The sequence below is a fragment of the Malaclemys terrapin genome, chromosome 1 (assembly GCF_027887155.1).
Source record: "Malaclemys terrapin pileata isolate rMalTer1 chromosome 1, rMalTer1.hap1, whole genome shotgun sequence".
In the NCBI taxonomy this organism is placed as follows: Eukaryota; Metazoa; Chordata; order Testudines; family Emydidae; genus Malaclemys; species Malaclemys terrapin.
Window position 1 is genome coordinate 124992266 of NC_071505.1, and position 22466 is coordinate 125014731.

At 37.7% G+C, this 22466-nt stretch overlaps 1 protein-coding gene across 7 annotated transcripts in view; it reads right to left on the reverse strand.

Moving 5' to 3' along the window:
- Nucleotides 1–583: 583 nt before the first annotated feature.
- Nucleotides 584–22466, reverse strand: part of PHF21B (PHD finger protein 21B) — a 219981-nt gene continuing 198098 nt past the window's right edge. For 5 of the 7 annotated variants that reach the window (XM_054038136.1, XM_054038148.1, XM_054038116.1 and 2 more), the window contains 9 exons: nucleotides 20216–20267; nucleotides 15734–15810; nucleotides 12425–12479; nucleotides 9583–9605; nucleotides 8026–8184; nucleotides 6320–6395; nucleotides 5060–5163; nucleotides 2598–2811; nucleotides 584–779 (listed from right to left, as the gene is read on the reverse strand). In XM_054038136.1, the coding sequence (XP_053894111.1) occupies nucleotides 739–779; nucleotides 2598–2811; nucleotides 5060–5163; nucleotides 6320–6395; nucleotides 8026–8184; nucleotides 9583–9605; nucleotides 12425–12479; nucleotides 15734–15810; nucleotides 20216–20267 (801 nt within the window). In that variant the 3' untranslated portion in view covers nucleotides 584–738. Of the gene's footprint in view, nucleotides 2812–5059; nucleotides 5164–6319; nucleotides 8185–9582; nucleotides 9606–12424; nucleotides 12480–15733; nucleotides 15811–20215; nucleotides 20268–22466 lie in introns of those variants that run through there. The other 2 variants (XM_054038110.1, XR_008445957.1) reach the window with 2 other exon arrangements.

Genomic DNA, 22466 nt, shown 5'->3' on the forward strand with positions numbered 1-22466 from the left:
AGAGCATGGGGACTAACAATAAGAAGGAAGTGAGAATGATTTAGATGTGGCTTCATAGAAGGAATTTGAAAACAAGCAGGTGCTGTGGCAGAAGATGACAGGGAAATGGGGGGCCAAGCAAGGGATTGATGCAGGCACCACTACAGGATGACTTTGAAATGATGTAGATATTCTAAAAAGGGAGCAAAAGTAAGAATCAGAGAGGAGAAGGTTACAGACCAGTGAAGGCAAACCAAGGTGTGAATGAGGCTCATACCACAATGGATGGTGAAGAAAACCAGAAACAGGAGTGTAGGTAGCGGAAGGGGAAAATGATTACATAGATTGTAAACTCTCTGGAGGGAGAGGGACTGTCTTTTTTTATTCGGCACTATACCAATGCATACCGCAACGGGGTCCTAATCTGTAAGTGGGGTATCTATGCATTACTGCAATACATTTAATTCGTAAAGGGATGGAGGAGATTACATTAAAGTTTGTGAGTTTCCCTTGATCTCGGGGATGTTTGGTCTGAGAAGGGACTGAAGGATTGAGGTCAGGTTGTATTTCTGAAAGAATGAATATCACACCATCCACACCACTATTAAATTGTCAGTCAAGTTTAATGCATCATAAAGAAGTAAAACTACATTGGCATATTTAAGACAAACACTTTTTTTCTATGCACACTATCCACTGGACAGTCCCCTTTTCAAAATAACTACTTTTAACAGTCCAAGACACGTCTTCAGAAATTCTTCACATGTTCAACCTTCCATATTTTCCTTTTTTTAATTTGTCTGAGAAGAAAAAAAAACATTAAACCTGAAAACACTTACATTGCAAGCCACATTAGAATGCATAATTGGCATACAATAATCAATGTATAACAATTGTGTTTTACTTAGTTCACTTTGTTCATCAATAAAAGAATATAAAAATCTTGTTCAACTGAGTGTTAAGTGTATTAAAATAGATTTGTATAGTACTGCACAGTTTCTCCCGGAGTTGTGAAAATGGTTGAAGGGACCATGTGCTGCCTAGTGATGGGCAACTGAAAAGGCCAATCCCTCATTTTTAAAAAAATGACATTCGGCACCATGTCATATGCTGATGTGAGAGACTAGCTGTGTGTCATGCTGTAGTGGTTCCTTGCTTTTTGTTTTGTTTCATACCTGTTGTGCTAAGTAACTAAAGGATCGAAGAATGGAATCAGTGGTTGTGTGAAACTCTGCATTGTTAGAGGAAAAGGGGTTGCCCATCACTAACTTCCGAGGTAGGCCTCAGGATTACAGGATAGGCCTGTGGCCTACTAAGGCGCCAGACTGACCCTTGTAGCATCAGGAAGACTTGCTAGTGAAACAAGCAGGAGCTCTAGGATTTTCTCAGACTAATGCTAAACATTTTCAAATGTGTTACAAATCAACAAAATTTAAAAAGGAATTAAGTTTCCAAAAACCCAGCAAACCCTTAATTTTCCACAGTCCAACTCTCCCCCTAAATTCTTGCTATTATCCAATATGACAAACAACCCCTTGAGGCAGTTTTTTTTTCCTGTACCATTTTTGCAGATTTTCCTGCAAACAAACAAAAACCCCACCAGCTTTTTTCCATGTTACCTATTTTTACAATAAAAATGCAGTACAAAAATGTAAAATTATTTTTTGGCATATTATCTGTACTGGCAAGAAAAGAAAAACAATCTTTATTTGCTTTTATTAAAAAAAAAAAAAAGTTCAAAACATAACCAAAAAAACCCAAAAAACCGAACCCAACCTGCCAAAGCTATCCACTATATGGTTTATGCTAAATCTTGCACAAAAACTCCATGAGAAAAATACATCAATAGCAAAATAAGTAAAAAGGACCTGCAAAAAAGTAAGGAGTTTTACAGTCATACCTCTTTAAATACTTCAGAACGCATATACAGAAGCATCAGCATGAAAATACTTCAATATTTTACTAGAAACGCTAACTTCATACAGTTTTTTAATTTAAATATCTGCAATTCAGCTATAATACTGAAAAAAAATGATCTTTTTGTTTTAAAGGCTCTGTGAGCGTCCATGACGTCATTCTTGTCAAACAGCCCATCTTCAGTTCACCTGAATCAGCGAGGCAGACCTTGGTCACTTTGCTAAGAATCCATGTCAAGTCCTAAGTAGTTCTGGCTCTTTTTATATTACCAGTTTACTCCCTCAAACAGCTTTAAGCCCAGCTACCTCCCTACTAGTTTACTAACTCTTTGTATTTAAAATTTTTCCCTTTAAAGCAAACTTGTAAAATTGTCTGCCCTCCAAAAAGGATACTTCACTTTCTATCAGCCATACTATTTCTTCTCCTTCTTATTCATAAATACATTAAGGCCAACATAACAAAACAAATCTCATAAGCACTGAAGGTCTTGGCAAATACAAAACTGCAGAAAAATCTGCTCTGTGGGAAGTTGCTGCCACAGTGACCTACAAACTGGACTGATTGGCTTAAGTTCTACATGTGTAAAAAATGAGATCGTTTTTTGTTTCCTTCATTTCCCGTTGTTTCGGTTTAATCTCTCCTTTGCGCATGTATAAAGTTTTTTTTTTTCATTTTCCCCAGACAGCTCTGTCAGTTGTTACCCTGTGATTGCTGCAAGGCTTTGTGCATGGCAGCAGAGGCAGATGAGGGTTTGATCCAGGGGACAGTTAGCAGGGAGGAGGTGGTGGTTGTCGTCATGGTAACCTGAATCATCTGCTCATTTTGTATCAGTCTAATGAGAGTTTTGAGACGTTCCAGTGATGACTGAGTCCCTTTCTGCTGGGCCAACAGGCTGTTTTTTAGCTCTAAGCATTTCTGTTAGAGAGAGAGATGGGGAGAGAGAAGGAGATACATTCAAATTGGCATCAAACATCCCCCCAAACATGCTTTAGATGTCTGGAGAACATGTCCATCTCAAACGAATTACGTTCTCCTTTGGGGATAGCAGAAACGCAAGCATAACTAATGGAGTAATACCCACTGGTGCATATAGTGCATCACTTGTCTTAGCAACAATATTCATCTAAGATCAAGTATATACTGAGGGCAGTTTTGACCATATCCTGTTGAAAGACAGGAAAAATACATGATCGCGTGATGGCGGACTACAGATTTTATTGGCATGGGTTTACAATGGCCACATTACTCGAAAGTGGCAAAGCCATCAGTAAGCATTGTAAGTCTTCCCAAATGACTTCAGTAAAACCTTCAGGTCAAACTACACTCTGATGTATTTTGTATGTGGCCCATATTTACAGTCCATTTTAGGGAGATTAAATAAAGTGGTGTTTGTTTTAAATCCGTTTACCTAAAGCCAGGCAACTTAGTAACAAGGATGCCAGTAACAACTTCTAAAGACAACCTCAAATATTTTTCAGGTATAAAATGTTAGTTTAAGGGCCACTATTTAATGTTCTACCATGGCTAGAAACAGAAGCCTTATTCTACTGGGAAGGGTATTTCTGGCTTTTAATGGATGAAAGCTCCCGTTTCTCTCTTCAATAGGTCATGAAACCCAAACCAGTTACTGGTCCAGGTCTGCATATTGTCTCTCATGGGCCTTGGTCCAGAATAGTTTCAGGGGAGAACATTCTGCAGTTCTTGGGAAACAGGAAACACTTACTTGACTTTTTTTTTTTTTTTTTTTTTTTTTTGAAGGTAGCTGTTTGGGATTTTGGAATAAGCCTGGGGGAAATGGATTAGAGGGCAGGTGAAGTAGTCCCAGGTGAATAATAAATGCATGGGTCTGCAATTTATAACAATATCACGGTCACACATGGTGTGTATGGGGTTTTCCATTTAATTCAATTGGTAATTTACTTTTTTAGTTAATCTAAACCTCAGGAACCAAACATCTTTGATTGGATAAATATTATCATAGGCCAAAATTGCCATTTAAGAGAGAATGCTTCCCACTCAAAGGGCCTAATTCTGCTTCTGCACCACTCCCATTGACTTCAATAGCAATTATTTTTATACATATATACACACACACACGGTAGTTGAATCTAGCCCAAAATCTCTTTCATTCTGAAATTGCTAATCCAATTTCATTTCTCTAACCACTAGAGAACACTCCACGCCACAGAGACCTGTCTCCGTGCATGTGTTAGTTTCCATTAGAGCTGATGGTTGTTATGAACAGTTAAAGAGAGTACTTCCCACTGTGATGTCTTTTAATAAGTTATTACTTTTCTTTCCACTCTGTTCTAAATGTGATAAAATATTTAACATGCCTCTCCTGGATAACTGCAATGGTAGAGCAAGTACTGACCAGTTACTGTTGCAGCTGCCACTTTAATTTTCCAGGATAGAGAAGATTAAAATATGTAGTTACACCATATTACAAACATACAAGCAAATTCTTAGTAGTAGTAGTTCTATCGTTTGGGGGCGGGGTTGTGATCAAATAGCCATGCCTTAAGTAAGTCCTTACAACTACTGGCAACTAGGAATTTGGGTTCTGAACTCAGGCTAACACTCTCTAGAGTGGCAGGGACTGGTAGAAGTAGTGTACACGTATACCTGGAATCAGGTTATGCTTGGGTGACCCCCTCTAGCAACACTTGGTTCTAGTTCTTGTAGGAGATGCCAAGAACACTGCTGTGATACTAGACCTTTTGAGAGTGGTGACGATGGTCTTACCTGCCTAACCTCATGCTTTTGGACTGATACACAGGCTCTTGGCACTGGAGCAGCTGGTCATGCACAGATCTTTCTTATGAAAGATGGGAAGTGCTATACTGTATTTCTATAGCGCTGACTTGTGTATAGAATGGGACAGAGGATATGTTTAATTTTGTTTTCTCATTTGAGTGGGGAAGCGCTCCAATAACAGATCTGCCACTGTCTCCTTCTGCTCCTCAACCTGCCAGTGTATCTTGCTCACTCCCCACAAAGAGACCCCCATATATGTTTCTTTGTAAAGAAACTATTCACACTTGAGCATGAATAGTTTGTGAGCATAACTCATTTCCCAGCCATCAAATCTCAGTTTTTCAAGCATAAGTGCTTTATAACCAATTCTGTAGGAGACATTATGCCCCACAGTCTGGAGTCTTACTTTAACCGCATTGTTGAGAAGTCTCTCTTTCTCTTCCAACTGTCTATGTTCGCTCTTCAGCTCGCTGCCTTTCTTTAATAATTTTCTCTTCTCTTCTTCTTTGACTGTAGAACAATAAGGTTTAGAATGTAAATGTTAAGATACAGACTGAAAAAATGGTCTGCACTGACTCATGAGACTAGGATTAAGTGTTCTAGATAGAGCACTCCATAGGTCTACCCAGTCCCATCTCAAAATGCATAGCCAGAGAAGCTGAGTTTCCAGTTGCACATAAGACAACTCTCTATCACTTTTGAAATGTTTCAAGTACAGGACAGACATTATTCCACAACACACCTTTGAGGTGGATATAGAATCCCTATTTTATAGATAGGGAAACTAAGGCAAAGCGATTAAATTACCTGCTCAGGGCTACACAAATTCATTTAAGGACATTTCCTCTCACAAATGCTAGGTACACAGTTTCAGACAGTCATGTCTTTATTAAATCAAAACCAATACTTTTTAAAGCAAAGGCACTAGTTCTTATCAAAGACTATGTTTACACCAAGTTTCATGTTTTTAGTCATAAGCAATTTTTACACTGGCCTTGCACTTTAAAGTGTAATTAGAATTAGAGCTTCTCTTAAAATGTTTGCAAACAGTAAATTTGCCAAAAAATGCATTTTTTTGACAAATTTGACAAAAAGTGCAAATTTGTGAATTGGGGTCAAATTCAGTGAACAGTTTTGGTCAAAAAAAAGGAAAACAAAAATTTAGAAAATGGCTAAAAGGTTGTTTTGAAAAAAAATCAAAACTGTTTCAAGACAAAGTACTGAATGGAAATGACCGGTTTCTAAATGAAATGTCACATCAAAACAATTTGACGTTTTTGAATAGACATTCGAAAGGTTTTAGTATTAATTGTTCAGATTTGTCTCCAATTTGAAAAAAATGTATGTTTTTGTCTCTTCCAAAGTTTTTTCTTTTCTTTCAAACTTTTTAAAAGAACAAATTAATCTTCAATCCATGACAGAACATGGAAAACTTCAGCTGAAAGGTGAATTTACAGAAAATTATGTGTGTGAGAACAGGGGGCTGGGATGAAAAGCATTTAGTAATACTGACTGGCAGGCACTACCATTGATCTTATGGAGCTTTAGCTCTTCCACGCATCTTGCTAACATGAATTTATGCCCTCTGAGTTAGACAGTCACTCCCATTTTAAAGGTGAAACTGGGGACTAGAGAGCCTCTTATCAGGAATCACACCATTCTGTACCTGTTTTATGAGTAACATAGGAATGAACAATAGCCAGAGTTCCAGTCCATGGCACATTTTCATCTTTCTTTAATACCTATAAATCCAGGGAACAACAAAAATTAGTAATCCACAAAGAGACACACACACACAATTCATGTCTTCCCACTCACCCCACAAAAAAATCTTTACTGTTACAAAAAATGGTATAATTGGAACTGTAAGTTGTAAACTGAAATGCAGTGGAAAAATTCTGTAACTTTTATTTTACTTCACTGTAAACAGTGTCACTACATAATTGCTAGGATGGGATTTTCAAATCTCACACTTGATCACCACCAAAAGGAATTATTCTCCAGCCCCTTTCATACAGGCTTACACAATTTCCAGGAGAGTTAGAGGTATTTTGCCTACCTATTAGGTACAGGCCACCACTGGAGATAGAAAACTGGACTTGATAGAGACGAGAAGATAGGCTGGTTCCACTAAATGTAAATACAGACCAGCAATTCTCTTTGACATTTCCAAAGAAACTAAATAGTAATTTTTCCTAGGGGCTAAAGCTGAGAATTCTAAGGAACAAAAATTAAGCCCGCTCATTCTAAAATTTAGCAACATTGTTTTACAGTTCTTACAGACCTAGTGTTAATCATTTGGCTTGTGTGAACACTGTTAGAATTGCATTTCTAAAATGGTTATCAATAGCTGCATATAATAAATCTTATAAAGAAGATGGTGTACTCTCCTTACAACCTTCAGATCCTCTGGTGCATTGTCTGTGCATGACACTGTCTCCTCCGTCTGCAAGAACTACATTACTTGCTTTGCAATTGTACGTACAGGTGGTTTTTATAGAAGAAAAACGTAAAGGGAATGAACAGCCATTTTTAATCTTTCAGCGTAAATCTTGAGGGATGCAATACCATGAAATCAAGAGGGAAAAAATGTAAGGTATGAGACCAATGCTGTAAAACTACCAGGCAACAAAAGAAGCAAATTCCCGAAGAAACGTCATTGCAGTAGAATCTCAGTGTTACAGACACCTCGGGAATGGAGGTTGTGTCTGTAACTCTGACATGTTTGTAACTAGGAACAAAGTGCCGTTCAGGCTCCAGCAGCAACTGAGCTCCCTACTCAGCACTGGCAGCTTCCTTCCCTGGGTTGGACTGAGTTTGCAAGTGTTTCCCCCTCCCGGCTGTGTGTGTGAGTGAGAAAACAGCGTGTCCCCGTCCCGGCCTGTGAAGGGTGTGTGTGTGATAAAAACAGTGCCTCCCCCTCCAGGTGAGGGAAGAGGGAGAAGGGGTGAAAGTGGCGCAGACCCCAGCACTGCTCCTGCTCTTGGCTCCAGCTGCCTTAGGCTGGCAGCCCCAGCTTCATCACCTCCTAGCTGTAAGTGGCTGCCCAGCACATGGGACAGAGGAGTGGGGACAGGCAGCCCAGATGTGCCTACTTTTAAGATGCAATATAGGCACAGTACATTACTTTTTTTTTTTTAGTCTTTGCTGCTTTCTAATTGGTTACTTCCGGTTTCACATGATGTCTGGTTGACTGGCCAGTCCGTAACTCTGGTGTTTGTATCTTTGAGCTTTTACTGTATTACTTTTGATAATCTTGTCTCCTTAGCTAGTATTGTAAGCTGAAACAGCCTCTAGAATTATGCTGTGCAAACTCACTCTCTTTTTTCTTTTCTTGGAATGACTGCAATACACATGCCTCAACTCACTTACCTTTTGTTGGCACTTTGGGCAGGCCCAAACCCCTTTGGGGACAGTTTTCAGAGGAGGGTCCAAGCAATTGAGATGATATGCTCTTGGACATGTGCCACATGGTTGCAAGTTAATGCCACGCTTACATGCTGTACAGTGTTCATCGTGGTGAATTTCATTCTGAAAGAAAAGAAAAGGGTAGGTTGGGTCAAGTCAACTCTTAATGTAACTTTCCACGAGCAGCACTTGGAGCCACTACTTTACCAGACTGACCATTCAAACACAATATCTCATTTTCAAAAGCTTCCTGGCTGCTGGAGAAGGAAGACAAACAATTTTGTACTCATCAACAACAAACGAGCAAAATTCAATGAGTTGAAACAAATAGAAAAAATGTGAAATAATCAAACAATCACACAGACAGCAATCAAACACAGATATGAATCAACTAATGATTCCAGCCTGCAATGTTATAATTATTCCACTCTATTTCTGGGAATGTGTCACTGTCACTTCCAACACACATATATCACCAGGTGCAGTTCTATTTTGATGAGTGGGCAATGTCATTATGTGGCTCACTTGTCCTTCAAGTCCCCAGTAAAAGCAAGTAAGCAAAAGTTTCTGGGGGGAAAAAAGCACAGTTCCAAATCTTATGCACATTGCCTTGAAGAGCAGGTAGGGAAACAAGTATGAATACAACTTTCTTCCACATGCCCCCTCACAAATTTCCTGTAGAGGGCCCCCATCCCTCTCTTCTCTATTTTGTTAATTATTGTTTTCTGATTTAAACCACACAGATCCACTATGACAACCTTTCTCAAACAAGACTGATTAGTACTTTATCTGTAGTTCATTTTATATATTGCTAAGTCTCATTAACAAAGTTACAATGTCATGTAGTAAATTGCTATGCTAATCTGGTGGCAATGTTAATTACTCTTCATATAATTAAGTACATTTTAATAAAAGGGAAACTGATTTTGGAGCTCTCATGGTTTGTGAATCATTACATAAAAACCTCAATTTTCCTACTAGTTTTCCAGGAAAAAAAGTGATTTATTGAAATAAATGTATTCTATAATCATGTTTTCATCTTTCAGAATATCATTTTTACAAAATTTCATGTCAGCTTTATCCAGTATCATATCCTAAACTCAAAATTACTCTTGTCCAAAATGCCTCTCCAAAAATGTCAATATTAGAAAGCACTATTAAAAATGTCTAGATTTTAACCTTAAAAGAGAGAGATCTACTCAAGTAGAACAGTAAATATTTTTCCTAGATGTTTATTAATACCACAAAGCTAAACCAGCATTTTCTCAATCAATGGATTCTACAAAGTATTAAATTCAAACCTGTGAACATGAAAGCACACAAGTTCCACTTGTTCTGAAATTCTGTTTTAATGGCTCAAAGATTTAGGTAAATTGGAGAGATTCCAGAAATGGTAGGAAAAAAGGGAAAGAAAATATTGCAATTTTGTACCCTGGCAGAGACTACAATAATTAACAGCAAGCACTGTATTACATGATGATGAGACAGACAGTGGTAATATACAAATCTTGCTAAACATACCTTCCAACATGGATCCTCATTTGCTAGCACATGAAAGAAGGGCAGAGAACAAGTTAGTGGGCAACACATCAGTGCAATGAATTTTAGTCAAGCCATGACACAAGTGATGAAAGAAGAGGGGGTGGGGGGAGCATTATAGCCAGTTATTTTAATGTGGACATGAGAGAGTGATACTTGAAATAGCACCAATAAATATTTTAGTATTCAGAACTGCATGTTATTTAGGTTTTAGGAATTGGGCACCTGAAACTCTAAATGCTGAAGATGTTAAAAAATTTCATAGTACCAAAAGGTTGATGTCTCTCCTAAACCTCCAATGGATAGGACCTGTCCAGGCTTAACTAGATAGTCAAACCCTTAAAGAAGATTTTTTCCTCTTTCAAGGCCGAACACTCTGGCCTCCAACCAGCAGAGCACTTAAGCAGGTGCTTACCTTTTTAGTACAGGAGTAGTCCCATTGACTTACAGTTAAGCATGTGTTTAAGTGCTTTTCTGACTCATGGCTAGAATGCTCAACACCTTGCAGGATCGGGCATTATATTATCATCAACCCTTCAACATCAGAATCGCTCATATCAAAAATGTGTGTCATGTTTTGGTCTATCGCTTAAATGACTCTTTAATGATTGTAGCCCAAGCCTGATGGAAGGAGTAGTTAGAGGTGGTTGAAAAATACACTGCATTTTTCAAGAAACTGTTTGGAAAAAATTCATTCTTTATTTTTTTTTTTCCACAAAAGCAAGTCTGTAATTTCCATTGCTGAGTCACAAAACACTTGGGCAGAATGCCTCACTGAAAAGCCCTAGAATGTCTCTCCTCCGCTCCTGTAAGTCAGTTGATGGAGTAGTCTTCCTTTGGGTTAGGGAGACAGAAGTGAGGTGGAAACTTCTTTCTTGTACTCCTTTTCTGATCACACATTATCTGGTGTGTGTTTACATACATCTGGCAGACAGAATTTGATCCACATGCCCAAAGCACCACCTGTATGCATGCACGCACACACGGAGCACAGTGAAACTATGATTATTCAGATGAACGGGGGACATGAAAGTTATCCAGATAAGCAGAGGCGTGGATAATTGGAGAGTTTTTTGATATAGGCGATGCACATCAGGGACATGACCTCATTTCAGCTAAGAGATTTTTCCCAATAAACAAACTCTGAATAATTGACATTTCACCGAGAATATCACAAGCACCATTCTCTCCTACATTTTTTGTAAAGGAAGAGCTGTTTCCTGCACACAGTTTTCTTTAACAAATATACAATGCTTTTCAAAAATAAATAGTTTGCATTTGTCAATAAAGTTGGCCTACTCTAGGTGTCCACTTTTTCCTCTTCTACCTGCTGAAATGACCTAAACGGAGAAGTATTTTTAAAGGGAGGATGGTATAATAAGCAAGGTGGTAAGCTACGCAATGAAGACAATTAGATTAGAGTGTAAGTTCTTTGGGACAGGGGCTGTCTTGTTTTTCTGTGTTTGTACAGTGCCTAGCACAATGGGGTCCATCACTGGGGCTCCTAGGTGATATCACAATACAAATATACAATAACTAAAGCTGTGAGCTATGTAATGAAGACAGACAATGGAGAGATTGTTCAGCACCACAACAGGGATTTTAGGTATTAGGAAGCATAGTTATAGGGCTTACTAAAATAACTAACAATTAAGGTAAAACAGTGTCATATCCCAAGCAGTTTTGTGACAGTCATGCCACTGAAGTTTTGTCACCTGTCTAAAAACATGGACACACAGAGGAAACAAGGACATTTACTGGGGGTCTGAGAGTAACCTAGCTAATGTTCTCTCTAGGCATGTGTTTACAGGGAAACATAGGCATCAATTTTAAGTTGTATAAGAAGAGTAAGGAAAATTTGATATCAGCAACATAAGAAGAAAAGACCAAAGCAGGTCACAACTTTGCATCTGTATTAAAATGGCACTTTTAATTGCACCTTAATACTTAAAAATAAATTTTTGTTGTTGAAAAAGGTTAAAAGTACCTCTAAAATACTACAGTGTGCATTTACAGTAGAATCTAAGTTGTAGCAGCTGCATCAGGGGTAAGAAATATTCACATCTCTTTACAGTCTTCCTCTCCTCTTCTGCAATGTATTCGAGCCCCTCATCCTCAGTTCTACACAGCACTGTTCCCCCTACAATGCAATTTTTGTTCCCTTCTATGCTCTGTTTAATCCTCTCTCCTCAACTTTCCCTCTTTCTTCCCTTTTTCCACTCTTGGTTCTGTGCCTTTTCTTGCGCTGCACCTTATGCCTGCCACTTATTCCTTCTTCCCATGAGCCATTACTTTTCTTCTCCAAATTTCTCTCAGTGTTGCCAACTTGTTTTTATCATGAAATCTTACAGAAATGTGGTGTTTTCCTTAAAGCTCCAGCTCCCGGACTCATTAAGTACATGAGAATTTCACTTTTTCTTTGAAAACTAAGTTTCTATCTCTAATAGTTATAGAGCACAGCTGGAAAATGTGAATCCTAAAAGCTGAAAACCAGAGATAAATTAAAAGATCCCCTAATTTATTTTTTTAATCTAAGCCCATCGTTTTTGAACATTTGGGATTGGCAATACTGCCTCCTTAACATCTTCTTTTTCTCTACAACACTAGAAACCTGATCTTCCACTGATTTCCCAGGGCTTTGGGGGATCAGGCTTTATATCCTTATGACCCCTTAACTTTAACTTTTGTTTTGCTGTGTAACCATCTATGCATCTATGTATAGCTATGCACCCTATGGTACTCCAGAAGTAATTAATAACAAATACAACTAATAAATATTTAATACCACATCATAATAGCAATGTATTCATTTAAAAATACTTACCTCTCGCTGAAAGGAACAACGGGTTATTCAAATAATTTGATGCAAGGCGTTTCCGCTGCAAAGGGAGAGAAAAGAAGCCATACCGTCATCTCAAGAGCTCTGGCTCTCTTATGCTTTTCTACCATCAGTCTCTAAGGAATTTCCTTCATGCATAATCAGTACTCAAAAAGCTAATTCTGAGACGCAGAATATAGGCTGCTTAAGGCTCCTCAGATGGTCAACTAAGCCATATACAGCTGCATTATTTATCTTCTAGCAAGGTTTTTATAGACCAACTTTATTAGATTTTATTAACAAGCGGTAAATGAAAATTACCAACATTATTGATTGGGCTTCAGGAGTGGTTCCTGGGGTCTGTAAACAGTACTAAAAAACCTGGCATCCAAACAACATTTATCATAAACCAATATGTACTAAATTGTTGCTGCGAGACAACACTTTTATTAGTGTCAATAGAATTGGTGATGAACTTCCCACAGGAGGGGGAAAGAAGTCACCACTTTGTGTGACAATTATCTGCATTTGATACAAGTAAATTTTGATTGAAAGCTGTACACAAAGGCCTTAGGAAAATATTTCCCCCCAAACATTAATGTGTACTGCCTTTAGGGTGTCAGAGGTCATTTCAGTCTGAGAGAATTTCAAACCTATGGACACCTGTTCACTAGGAACTTGACTGAGACAACCAAACAACATCCCAGCCAGTTACCAGATGGTAACAGCTATTGGTCACTAGAAACCTGGGTTCGTAATCTAGAGAATAATAGACTCATAGACTCATAGACTTTAAGGTCAGAAGGAACCATTATGATTATCTAGTCTGACCTCCCGCATGATGCAGGCCACAAAAGCTGACCCACCCACTTTCCCTTAACTCAGCTGTATCCATCCACCGTAGTTGCTTTCCTGACCCATCCAGTTCCTGTGCTGTGAGATTGCAAAGAGTGCTGTACTCCTCCAATATATGTTGTTGAACCTACATTCAGAAAAATCAGAGTTTTCTTTCTAACAAATGATTTATTCAGTGGTTAGTAAACTGCTCTCTAATGTCATGCTCTTCAGAATACATGAATGTCTGGATGGCTAATGAATTTTCAGCTGACATCTGTTCCTTCAGCAAACATTCAGCCTGAAACACAGCCTTCCTTCTGTTTTAAAAAATATACTACCCAGGATGGAAGAATGGAATAATTTCTTAACAGCATAAAACCCCCAAACACGCTTCTGGGCAGAGATGTAGCAGCAGAAACAGAAGTCCAATTTGAAACACCAACTGCATAGTCACAATCAAGGAGGTTAACAGCACAATGAAGCACATTTTCTTGCCTCCTGCAGTTTGGTGGAGGGGGCAAGTAAGAAGTGTAATGTATATGCAATTTCAATTTAAACAATCATGAATTAAAGATCATCCACTAGATCAGTTGTAAATTAAGCTGCACCAAAATGCCTGAAAAATGCCACAAAATACCTCAGCTCACTGATTAGTAAATCAATCTGCGAAGCTAATTGATTGGAGGAAAACCGTCTGCTTCCATTTTATTTGAATGACATTCCCTATGGTCAGTCCTGAATGACAGCTCTTAATGAGGACAGAGCTGGTCAGCCACATGAATCTCTCATTTTAAGATTCTTTCTACATGCTATTCTTCACTTCAGGATATACTTTTGAGAATAAGTCTAATAAGAACCAAGAACTAGGATATGATAAATGTATTAACCTCCTCATCAACCCTATACAATTTAGTTTCTCAAAAATACTCCTCAGATTAGGACCAAAAAAACCATGCAACATACATTTTAAACAATCCAGTAGTAGTAAACTTCAGGCCAAATGGACCTTATATAAGACAACACAAATAAAATACAAATAATACTGAGGTCCCTGTTGTGCTGGGCACTATATGTACATATAGCAAGAGACAGTCCTTACTCTGAAGAGCTCACAGTTTGAATTAATAAGATAGAAGGGGTGGGGAAAAGGAAGCATCAACATTCCCCATCTGTAAAATAGGGATAACTGAGGCAGAAAGAGATTAAGCGATTTGCCCAAGGTTACAAAGCAAGTCTGTGGGGGCAAGACTGGGAATAGAATTCAGGTCTCCTGAAACCCACTCCAGTGCCGTAAACCGCAAGACCAACCTTCCTCACAGATAAGTCACTCAACAACCCATTTACATTCTGCCTATCAGTTCCCTTCTCTCAACAATCAGCTACCTCCCCTCTACCACATTGGCCAAAATAACCGGAAATCTCAAAAAGTTGGTTAAGCCAAGAGTCTGTATTGCTGATAACTTGTTAAGCAAAATCCATGTCCTTTGGTTTATGGCACACAGGAAAAACTAATAAATGTTGCTTATATGTAGAGCTTGCCAGAAACCAACATTTCCATTCTATGTGAGATTTCAATTTTTTTATTCTGAATTACAACTGAATGGTAAAATTTCCAAATTCCCTGTGGAACAAAGATTCTGAAAATTTTTAATTGAAAACTATCATAACATTTTGTTTAGATAATGTCTAATAGCTCCCTTGTCAACATATTTCATTTTAATATGATAAAAAATTATATAATTCATTTTGTTAACTTTTATTACATTAAAATATTAATTTTAATGAGATAAAAGTAAATCTACATGATAGATGAAATGCTTTTAACCTTTTCAAAATATTTTACCATTATCAGAACAAAATCAGAAAGTCAAAATTGTAATTTTTTTTTTTTTAAACAACCCAAGCTTTGAATCCAAGGCTAGACTAGAGTCAAATTTTGTTACACCTCCAAAATCTCATTGGTGTGAATACGGTAGTACTGGAATAAAAGAGCAGAAGTTCGATGTCAGGGTTTCACTTCAGAGTTCCTTTACTATCAACAAGACCCATAGGCACATTAGTTAATAACTGCTCATGAAAGGGCGAGATTGTCTTCTCTGCTTTTTCACTGACAAGTATTACATGTGTAGCAGCAGTGCAAGTTTCAACTCACTGACCCATCACTGTTCTTCAGTCCTGACCTGGAAAGACCCTTCTCTATGGGAAAGAAAGTAATTAGGTCCCATGTTTATTTAGCCTTTTTTGGCCTCTGCTCAGACCATCAACAAGGGTTCCAGTTAGAGCCAAATGATGTTCTGATGTGAAAAGCTGTTGCCTAGAAACTGAGATAAAACATGTTTGTTTCATACCCCCTCCCCCATCAATCTCTCTTTTAAGTAGATGAGGTTCCTCATTCATATGTCCTTTTGCAATAAGAAGTACTTAAGCCTTTTATTGGCATAGAATAGAACTGTGTTTAAAAAGTGAATGATAAAGTACCTCAGTTTCCAAGAGTCCGCTATAGGCTGGATTTGCTGTGCTTCTTCTCTTTCTTTCCTGACGCTTGCTCTGGATTTCTGTAACCATGGAAAGAAAAGTTCATTGTGTGTTTTTCATTCATCGGGGAAAAATGTAGATCTAACTTGTTAAGCAAGATGCTCTTGCCCCCAATGCCTTGGGCATTGTGTTCGGTTTCAGTTTCTACAGTATAATTGGGTTGCCTCAGCATTGATAGTTGCTGCAGTTCAAGGTCTGATATTACTAAGCCTTTCTTATAAAATTCAAACACAGGCACTTTTATTTCATCTTCCTCCAAAATAGGCTTGCTCTGCACTAAAAGATTTTATTATGATCCCTTCAGAAACATATTTAGAAAGCACCATCAGCTGGCTTTCAAAACACTACCAATATCTGTTATTTAAAAAAAAGAGCATATCAAACATATATCTCTTGCAAGTTGTATCAAGTAAAAATCACAGGGATATTTTGAAATTTTACTTTATATTGGTTTTGTTTTCCTCAGGTTAGGAGGGTGATGAAAATCAGGATCATAATAAGAAGCTAAATTCAATCTTAACTATGGACTGATAATTTGTCTGTCCATAGCATATGACAATATTATGATCTAGTGCATAGAATGCAGTATCTTTGTTATTGGCAGAGGCAGAAGTAAGGTCTTCTAAGGTCATCATCATAATTGGAACTCCAGATGCACCGAATCACAGTCCTGTTTAGAAGTAGGGAAACACAGGAAAACTCTTGTTTTCCTACACTAAAAGGACTAACATTGGCTGTGAAAAGTAATGCGGTATGTAATCTCTGTATGTAGATAGGGTAAAATCCTGACCTCATTGAATTAATAGGGCCAGGATTTCACCTGGTGTATTTCACTTTATTCTTTGCAAACTGCTTGTGAAAATGGAGAAAGATGTTTATTAGGTCAGTGTATTTTATAGCCTTCATTTTTCAAATCGACTAGTAATCTTGGATGCACCATTTCTGGGGACTCAGCACTTTCTGAAAATCAGGCTCCTGAAACGTGTCAAGTTGGATACTGAAAATCACTAGTCACTTCTGGAAAAACTGAGGCTTACATACACTATCTTTTCTCATTGTTAGTCCTGATGAAAAATGCTAGAGACTGAAGTCTATGTATTTACAGGCAGCAGCTGTGCAAACTTTTCCTCAATGTCATGATATCATGACCATAAGGGGCTATCTCTAGTAGCAAGAAATTAGTTCACCCCAAATGCCCATCCAGCCTTTGGCTTTAGCGGAGGTTGCCAACAAGTGTGCTGGAGGTTTTGTTGATGTGGACACTCATTCAGTAGGAACTGGATTGAGAAAACTAAGCTCAAGTCCCCCACGGGGCACGCCCAGTCACCAGATTGTAACAACTTTTTGTCACTGATGCTGGATCCAGGATGCACGCTGGTGACCCACTCTGGTGAAATGTTTGGTTCTCACCGCCAATGCCACAAATATGTATATATGTATATTTATTTTTTTAAAGAAAAAGCTAAAAAGAAATACTTTAGGTGGGTGTCATACATCAGCAACACATTGATTGGAAATCAGCTTTGTCCCCAGGGAAGCATCAGTCCACTACCACCATCACCAATTAGCATCTCTTTTAAATTGGTCTATGCAGCCTATATTGACAATGTATCCTGAGTGATATGTACTTCTTACAAAAATCCAACACACGGTTCGTGTGTTCCATTTACTACTTAAACCCTCAAAAGAGGGTGCATGTGACTCAGGTTGACTCTCTGCAGAGCAGTGTGCTGTTGTTCCCAATGAAGGGAAAGAAACTTTTCTGGAAGTTAGCAGGAAGGGTTGCTAGGCTGACGCATATGCTGCAGAAGTGGGTCACAGCCCATAAGTTGTCTAGGGCTCTCGACCACAAAGTAAATCAATACAAAGGAAGGAAAAAGATATTACATAATAGAGTAATGATATCAAATAAGTTTTAATGACCCAGTCTGAATATGCTTTGCGTTTTTATTTCCAAAAGCATAAAATTGCTAACCACATTAGAAACACTAAAAATAAGCTGAATTTAATGACCAATACTGCCTGACAAACAGCATTGACTGGTAAGAGTAAATATGACAGAGGACTGAAATAATAAAATCTCAGGAGTGTGAAATCTATTGAGGTACTTTTCTTTGACAGTTGTAATCACCACTAATTGTGAAGAAATACCCTTTCCACAGTAAATGGCTATGTATGGAGCCATTTATTTTGAAGTAGTAGGAATATTAAAAAAAGTGAATTTATCTAAAGGGACTGATTTTGCAGGATTAGAATAGTATGTAGATTCAAAAATGTAAGTCTTTGCACTTACAATATAAGGGAAAAAAATTGGCTGCTGCCTGGTATTTTCAACATAGTGGCATCGAATTAGCATGTTTTAATGAAACCAAAGGGCAAAAGAATTATGATATGAAGAGCATCATTTTGAATAATTTTAGTTTGCACTTTATCATAATTTCAGATTCTGCCCCATTTTCCTCAAATATAAAAGAGAACATGAATAATCTCTGACTAAAACTTGCAATTATCATCTGTACTTTTTGAATTATAAGAGATGCGCAAAAAATGCTCTCGATTAATTTCCATTTCAATCTATTTCCATTAAGGATTAGGAAAGCTGATGTCTTAAACTTTCTTTAAACTGCTTTCAAATTTTCAGTCTTCAGGACACTAGATAATTTTCTAAAATGCAAATATAAAGAGAAAAGCCACTCTGGAAAAACGAGCAACAAAATTAAAGAAAACCTACTGCATATTTTGGCATGATATTGTTATTAAAATGCTACGGTCTCCCTGATGTACTAAATAAAAAAAATCAATGTACTAGAGAAATAGGAAGATGAGTGGTTTTATTAAAAATACATAAAAATCAAATTTTCCAGTGGTAACACAGGCTCTAACTCAGATACTGAAGTATATGCCTGATTTTAAGCATGAGTAGTCTCATTGATTTTACTAAGAGCTTGTCTACGCAGTGGGGTAATGCTCTTTACAGGGTGTGATTTCTAAAGTGCACTAACATGTGCATTAATTGGTCTATGTAAACCCTGCTGGTGTGCATTAAAAGTTCCCTGGGGTGCTCTGTAGTGCTGTTTTAAACAGTACTACATTAAAGCCCTCTGGAGAACCTCTAGTGCGCACCAGCAGGGCTACATGGACCAATTAATGCATAACACATTAGTGTGCTTTAGAAAGTACGCCCCCCCGCCCTTACCCCCCCCCCCCCCCCGTAGAGCACACAACCCCAACGTGTAGGCAAGCCCTAAGACTACTCGCATACTGAAAGTTAGACATATGCTTAAGTATCTTCCTGAACTGGAGCCATAAGATAGGAGCTTAATAAATTACTTAGTAATTTATGATTCAATCATGCAAAATCAAAGGCCAGATTCTCAGCTGGCATAAGCCCCAGTGACTATGATGGAACTATACCAATTTATATCTGCTGTGGATTTGGGCCCAAGTTTTTATAGAAAAAAAAAAAACCCACTGCCTGAAATTTGTAGTTAATGTTTGGATCTCTACCCCTTGCTGCCCAAAAACTCTGTTTCACACCTGCAGCAAATGTGCAAATCAGACCACTTTTCCCCATCTACACTTTCACAACAGAAAAAGACGCACAAATCTGTTAATTCTTGCCGTTTATTTTTGAAGATTGCAAGAGAAAGGTCAACGGTATCTGGCTGCTGCACTGAATTCATGTGTTTGTTCTACATTGTACGCAAGAACCTCGGAAAATATGCAGCTCTTCTCTGTGGAATCCAACATGGCAAATTAGCTCACTTTTTGAATAAATATTTTAAAAAGTTAGCATAAGGGAAATCAATCCGAGTAAAGATTTTTTTGCAACCACAATAAAGCAAAATCTTAAATTTCATCCAAATGCCCTTATACATTGATCATGGGACTACAGAACACACAGGGATCAAACACACACTGAAAGATGGACATTGGCCCAGACTGTCCACTGTGCCAGCTCTCCAGTTGGTGCAGCAAGTGGATTGGGGGAGGGGAGGAAATCTGCCTGCAGAAAGGGTGGGTAAATTGGCTCTCTGATTCACTACCCAGATCTGCGTTGGTCACAGCTTTGGTGGACTTTAGGTTTTGTAACCTCTGACCCTCGTAACAGTTCTCAAGGGGTCATCTACCAGCTGGGACTGCTTGAGAGCAGAGCATTCTAGCCAGACCCCTCCTGACCCATTATGCCAGGCGTCCCAGCTGAGGGGTTAATGGCTTCTCCCCATGAGGCACACAAAGAGAGCTAAGCAAGAGCCAGGGGCTCTGACCCATTGTTTTTAGGATGAGAGGGACAGTTGAGCATTAGTAAGATTTTACCAAATCCTTCAGCTTTCTGTAGACAGATTCCTCATTGATTCTTACTGTCTGCAGCATAGTATGGAGAACAGACCAGATTACATACTAAAGTGTAACTGTAAAACTTACCTTCCAAGTGTTCTGTTGTAACCAGGCCTAATGCTACCATAAAGGCAATTTTCTAGGGAAAAATTAAGAAAGTTTAGTTTTGCATCCTATGATAACAACTGTAAAAAAAAATGCCAGCTTTGCCAGAATAAACACTATTTAGGGATTTTAGAAAATTCTACTTTTTGAATAAATATATAACAATGTGAATTTCAACTGACGATCTGCTTCAGTTATATGCGAACAGACATATCCTACATGCATGATTACATGAGCCTTGGTAATACGCATAGATTTACCAAAATCCAATGATATAAACATAAGAATTTACAGGTGCAGTTGTCAGACTGACTCCAAATTAAATGTTTAGATTCATTTTGTTTTAATCAAAAGCATCAAAATGAAACATTTAGACATTTCCTAAGTGAAAATTCAAGTCTTCATTCTGCGAAAAATGTTGACATTTTGACTTTTTGTCCCTATTAGGGATGAAACCAAAGCTGAAATACCAGAATTTCCAGTGTGATGAGAATTCTGATTTTCACATCTAGTAAATATTATCATCTTAATTTTACATATGAAGAAACTGCAACTGAGGAGGCACAAAGGGCAGAGTTGGGTGCCTATATCCTTTTTGTTCCTTTTAAAATCTTTATCAGAAAGGTGAAGTGATATGCCCAAGACCACACGGTGATGCAATGGCAGAGCTAGGATTGGAATTGGGGAACTCCTAACTGCCTATACTCCTTTACTCATTCTGCCAGACCACATAGTCTGCTCAAGGTGCAGTGCTTGCCATAGATAAAAAATGGGTAAGTGGCATCTCAGCACTAGCAAGATGGATGATAGTTGGTATTCAATTGCCTCTTCAGCTACTGTGGTGATGATGGGCATATAACCAACTGACAGATTTGCATGACAAATCTTAACTCCAATAATCTGCACTCCCTACACATATGAAACACCAACTGGTATCAGTGGGGGGTCCTGCACATGAAGGAAAAGCAGAATATCTGATCTGAGATCCACTGTGTAGATCTGACAGGGGAATTTTGTCAATAGATTTGAATTACAAGCAGCACCTGATGAGAGAAGCTGGGAGTTAACTTTACAGCATGATAAACCTTACCTATAGTGATTTAATCGACTTTTTAATTTCAGGCTTAGAAATTTTGAACAGTCAATCAATATTTGATTAAATTCTCATAGCAGAGCCATAAATGCATATGATATTACCTGAAAATTAAATTGTGAGGAGGGGCAAAGTGTCAATCTCTTGAATCTAAAATTAAATTGAGATTGGAACCCCTGCTAAATAATTATTACAAAAAGTATTTTAATAATTTTTTCTAACAGTATTAATGATAACATAGTTATTTAACATATGCACAGGATTCATTAAATGGACTCACTATTAAGGATAGAGGAGTTAGATCTTTATAGATGTCTGCAAGACAATTTCTTTTTTAAAAACCTCAGTACGAGCTGTATTTCTTTAACGGATATTATTCATGTATTTTTATGGGCTTCACTTTTTCATAATGATGTGCTCCACTGAATTTCACTCAAAACACTACCTCCACTGCTATGCATTTTTCCAAAAATCTGAGGAGCTACAATGGAAAATTGCTAATTCTCACTGCACTAATCCATAAAAGTGATAATTCAGTCTATCCAGGTTCTCATTTCACACTCATCTCCATGGTATATCAGCCCCTTAAATGTGTTTAAAACTGAAGCATCAATCTCTCTGTTCCTTTCCTCTGTAGGTAGGTAGGAGTAAACTGTTTTCACTGTAGTATTTTCTTTTAACTGTGCGGTAAAAAATAGCGCAAGAAAACTACACTGAGGAAATGAGTAAGAAATGAGTTTATTGAAAAACAACAACAGGAAATTGATTCTGCTAAAAATTTCAAAATTATGAAGATTTCTCCATTTTCCAGGATTCATTGTGAACATTTTTGGCAACATTTTCTGTGACTTCTAATTAAAATTTTAACTGAAATTATCAACTTTTTTCATTTACCAAGAACTGTGTATTCAGCAGCCAAAATTTTTCCATATAGTTTTAATAAAATCTTAATTTTTTTATTAAAATGTTGCTAAAAATGTCATGGAAAACTGCCAAAAATGGAAAATTTCACTGTCAGGAAGTTTTTGCAAAAAGTTTTGTTTTCTTAAAGAGGACATTTTTTAATGAAACAAACTTTTAGTGCACATTTTTTTTTGACAAGCTCTATACATCAGTTTTACATTTAGGCCCCAATTCAAA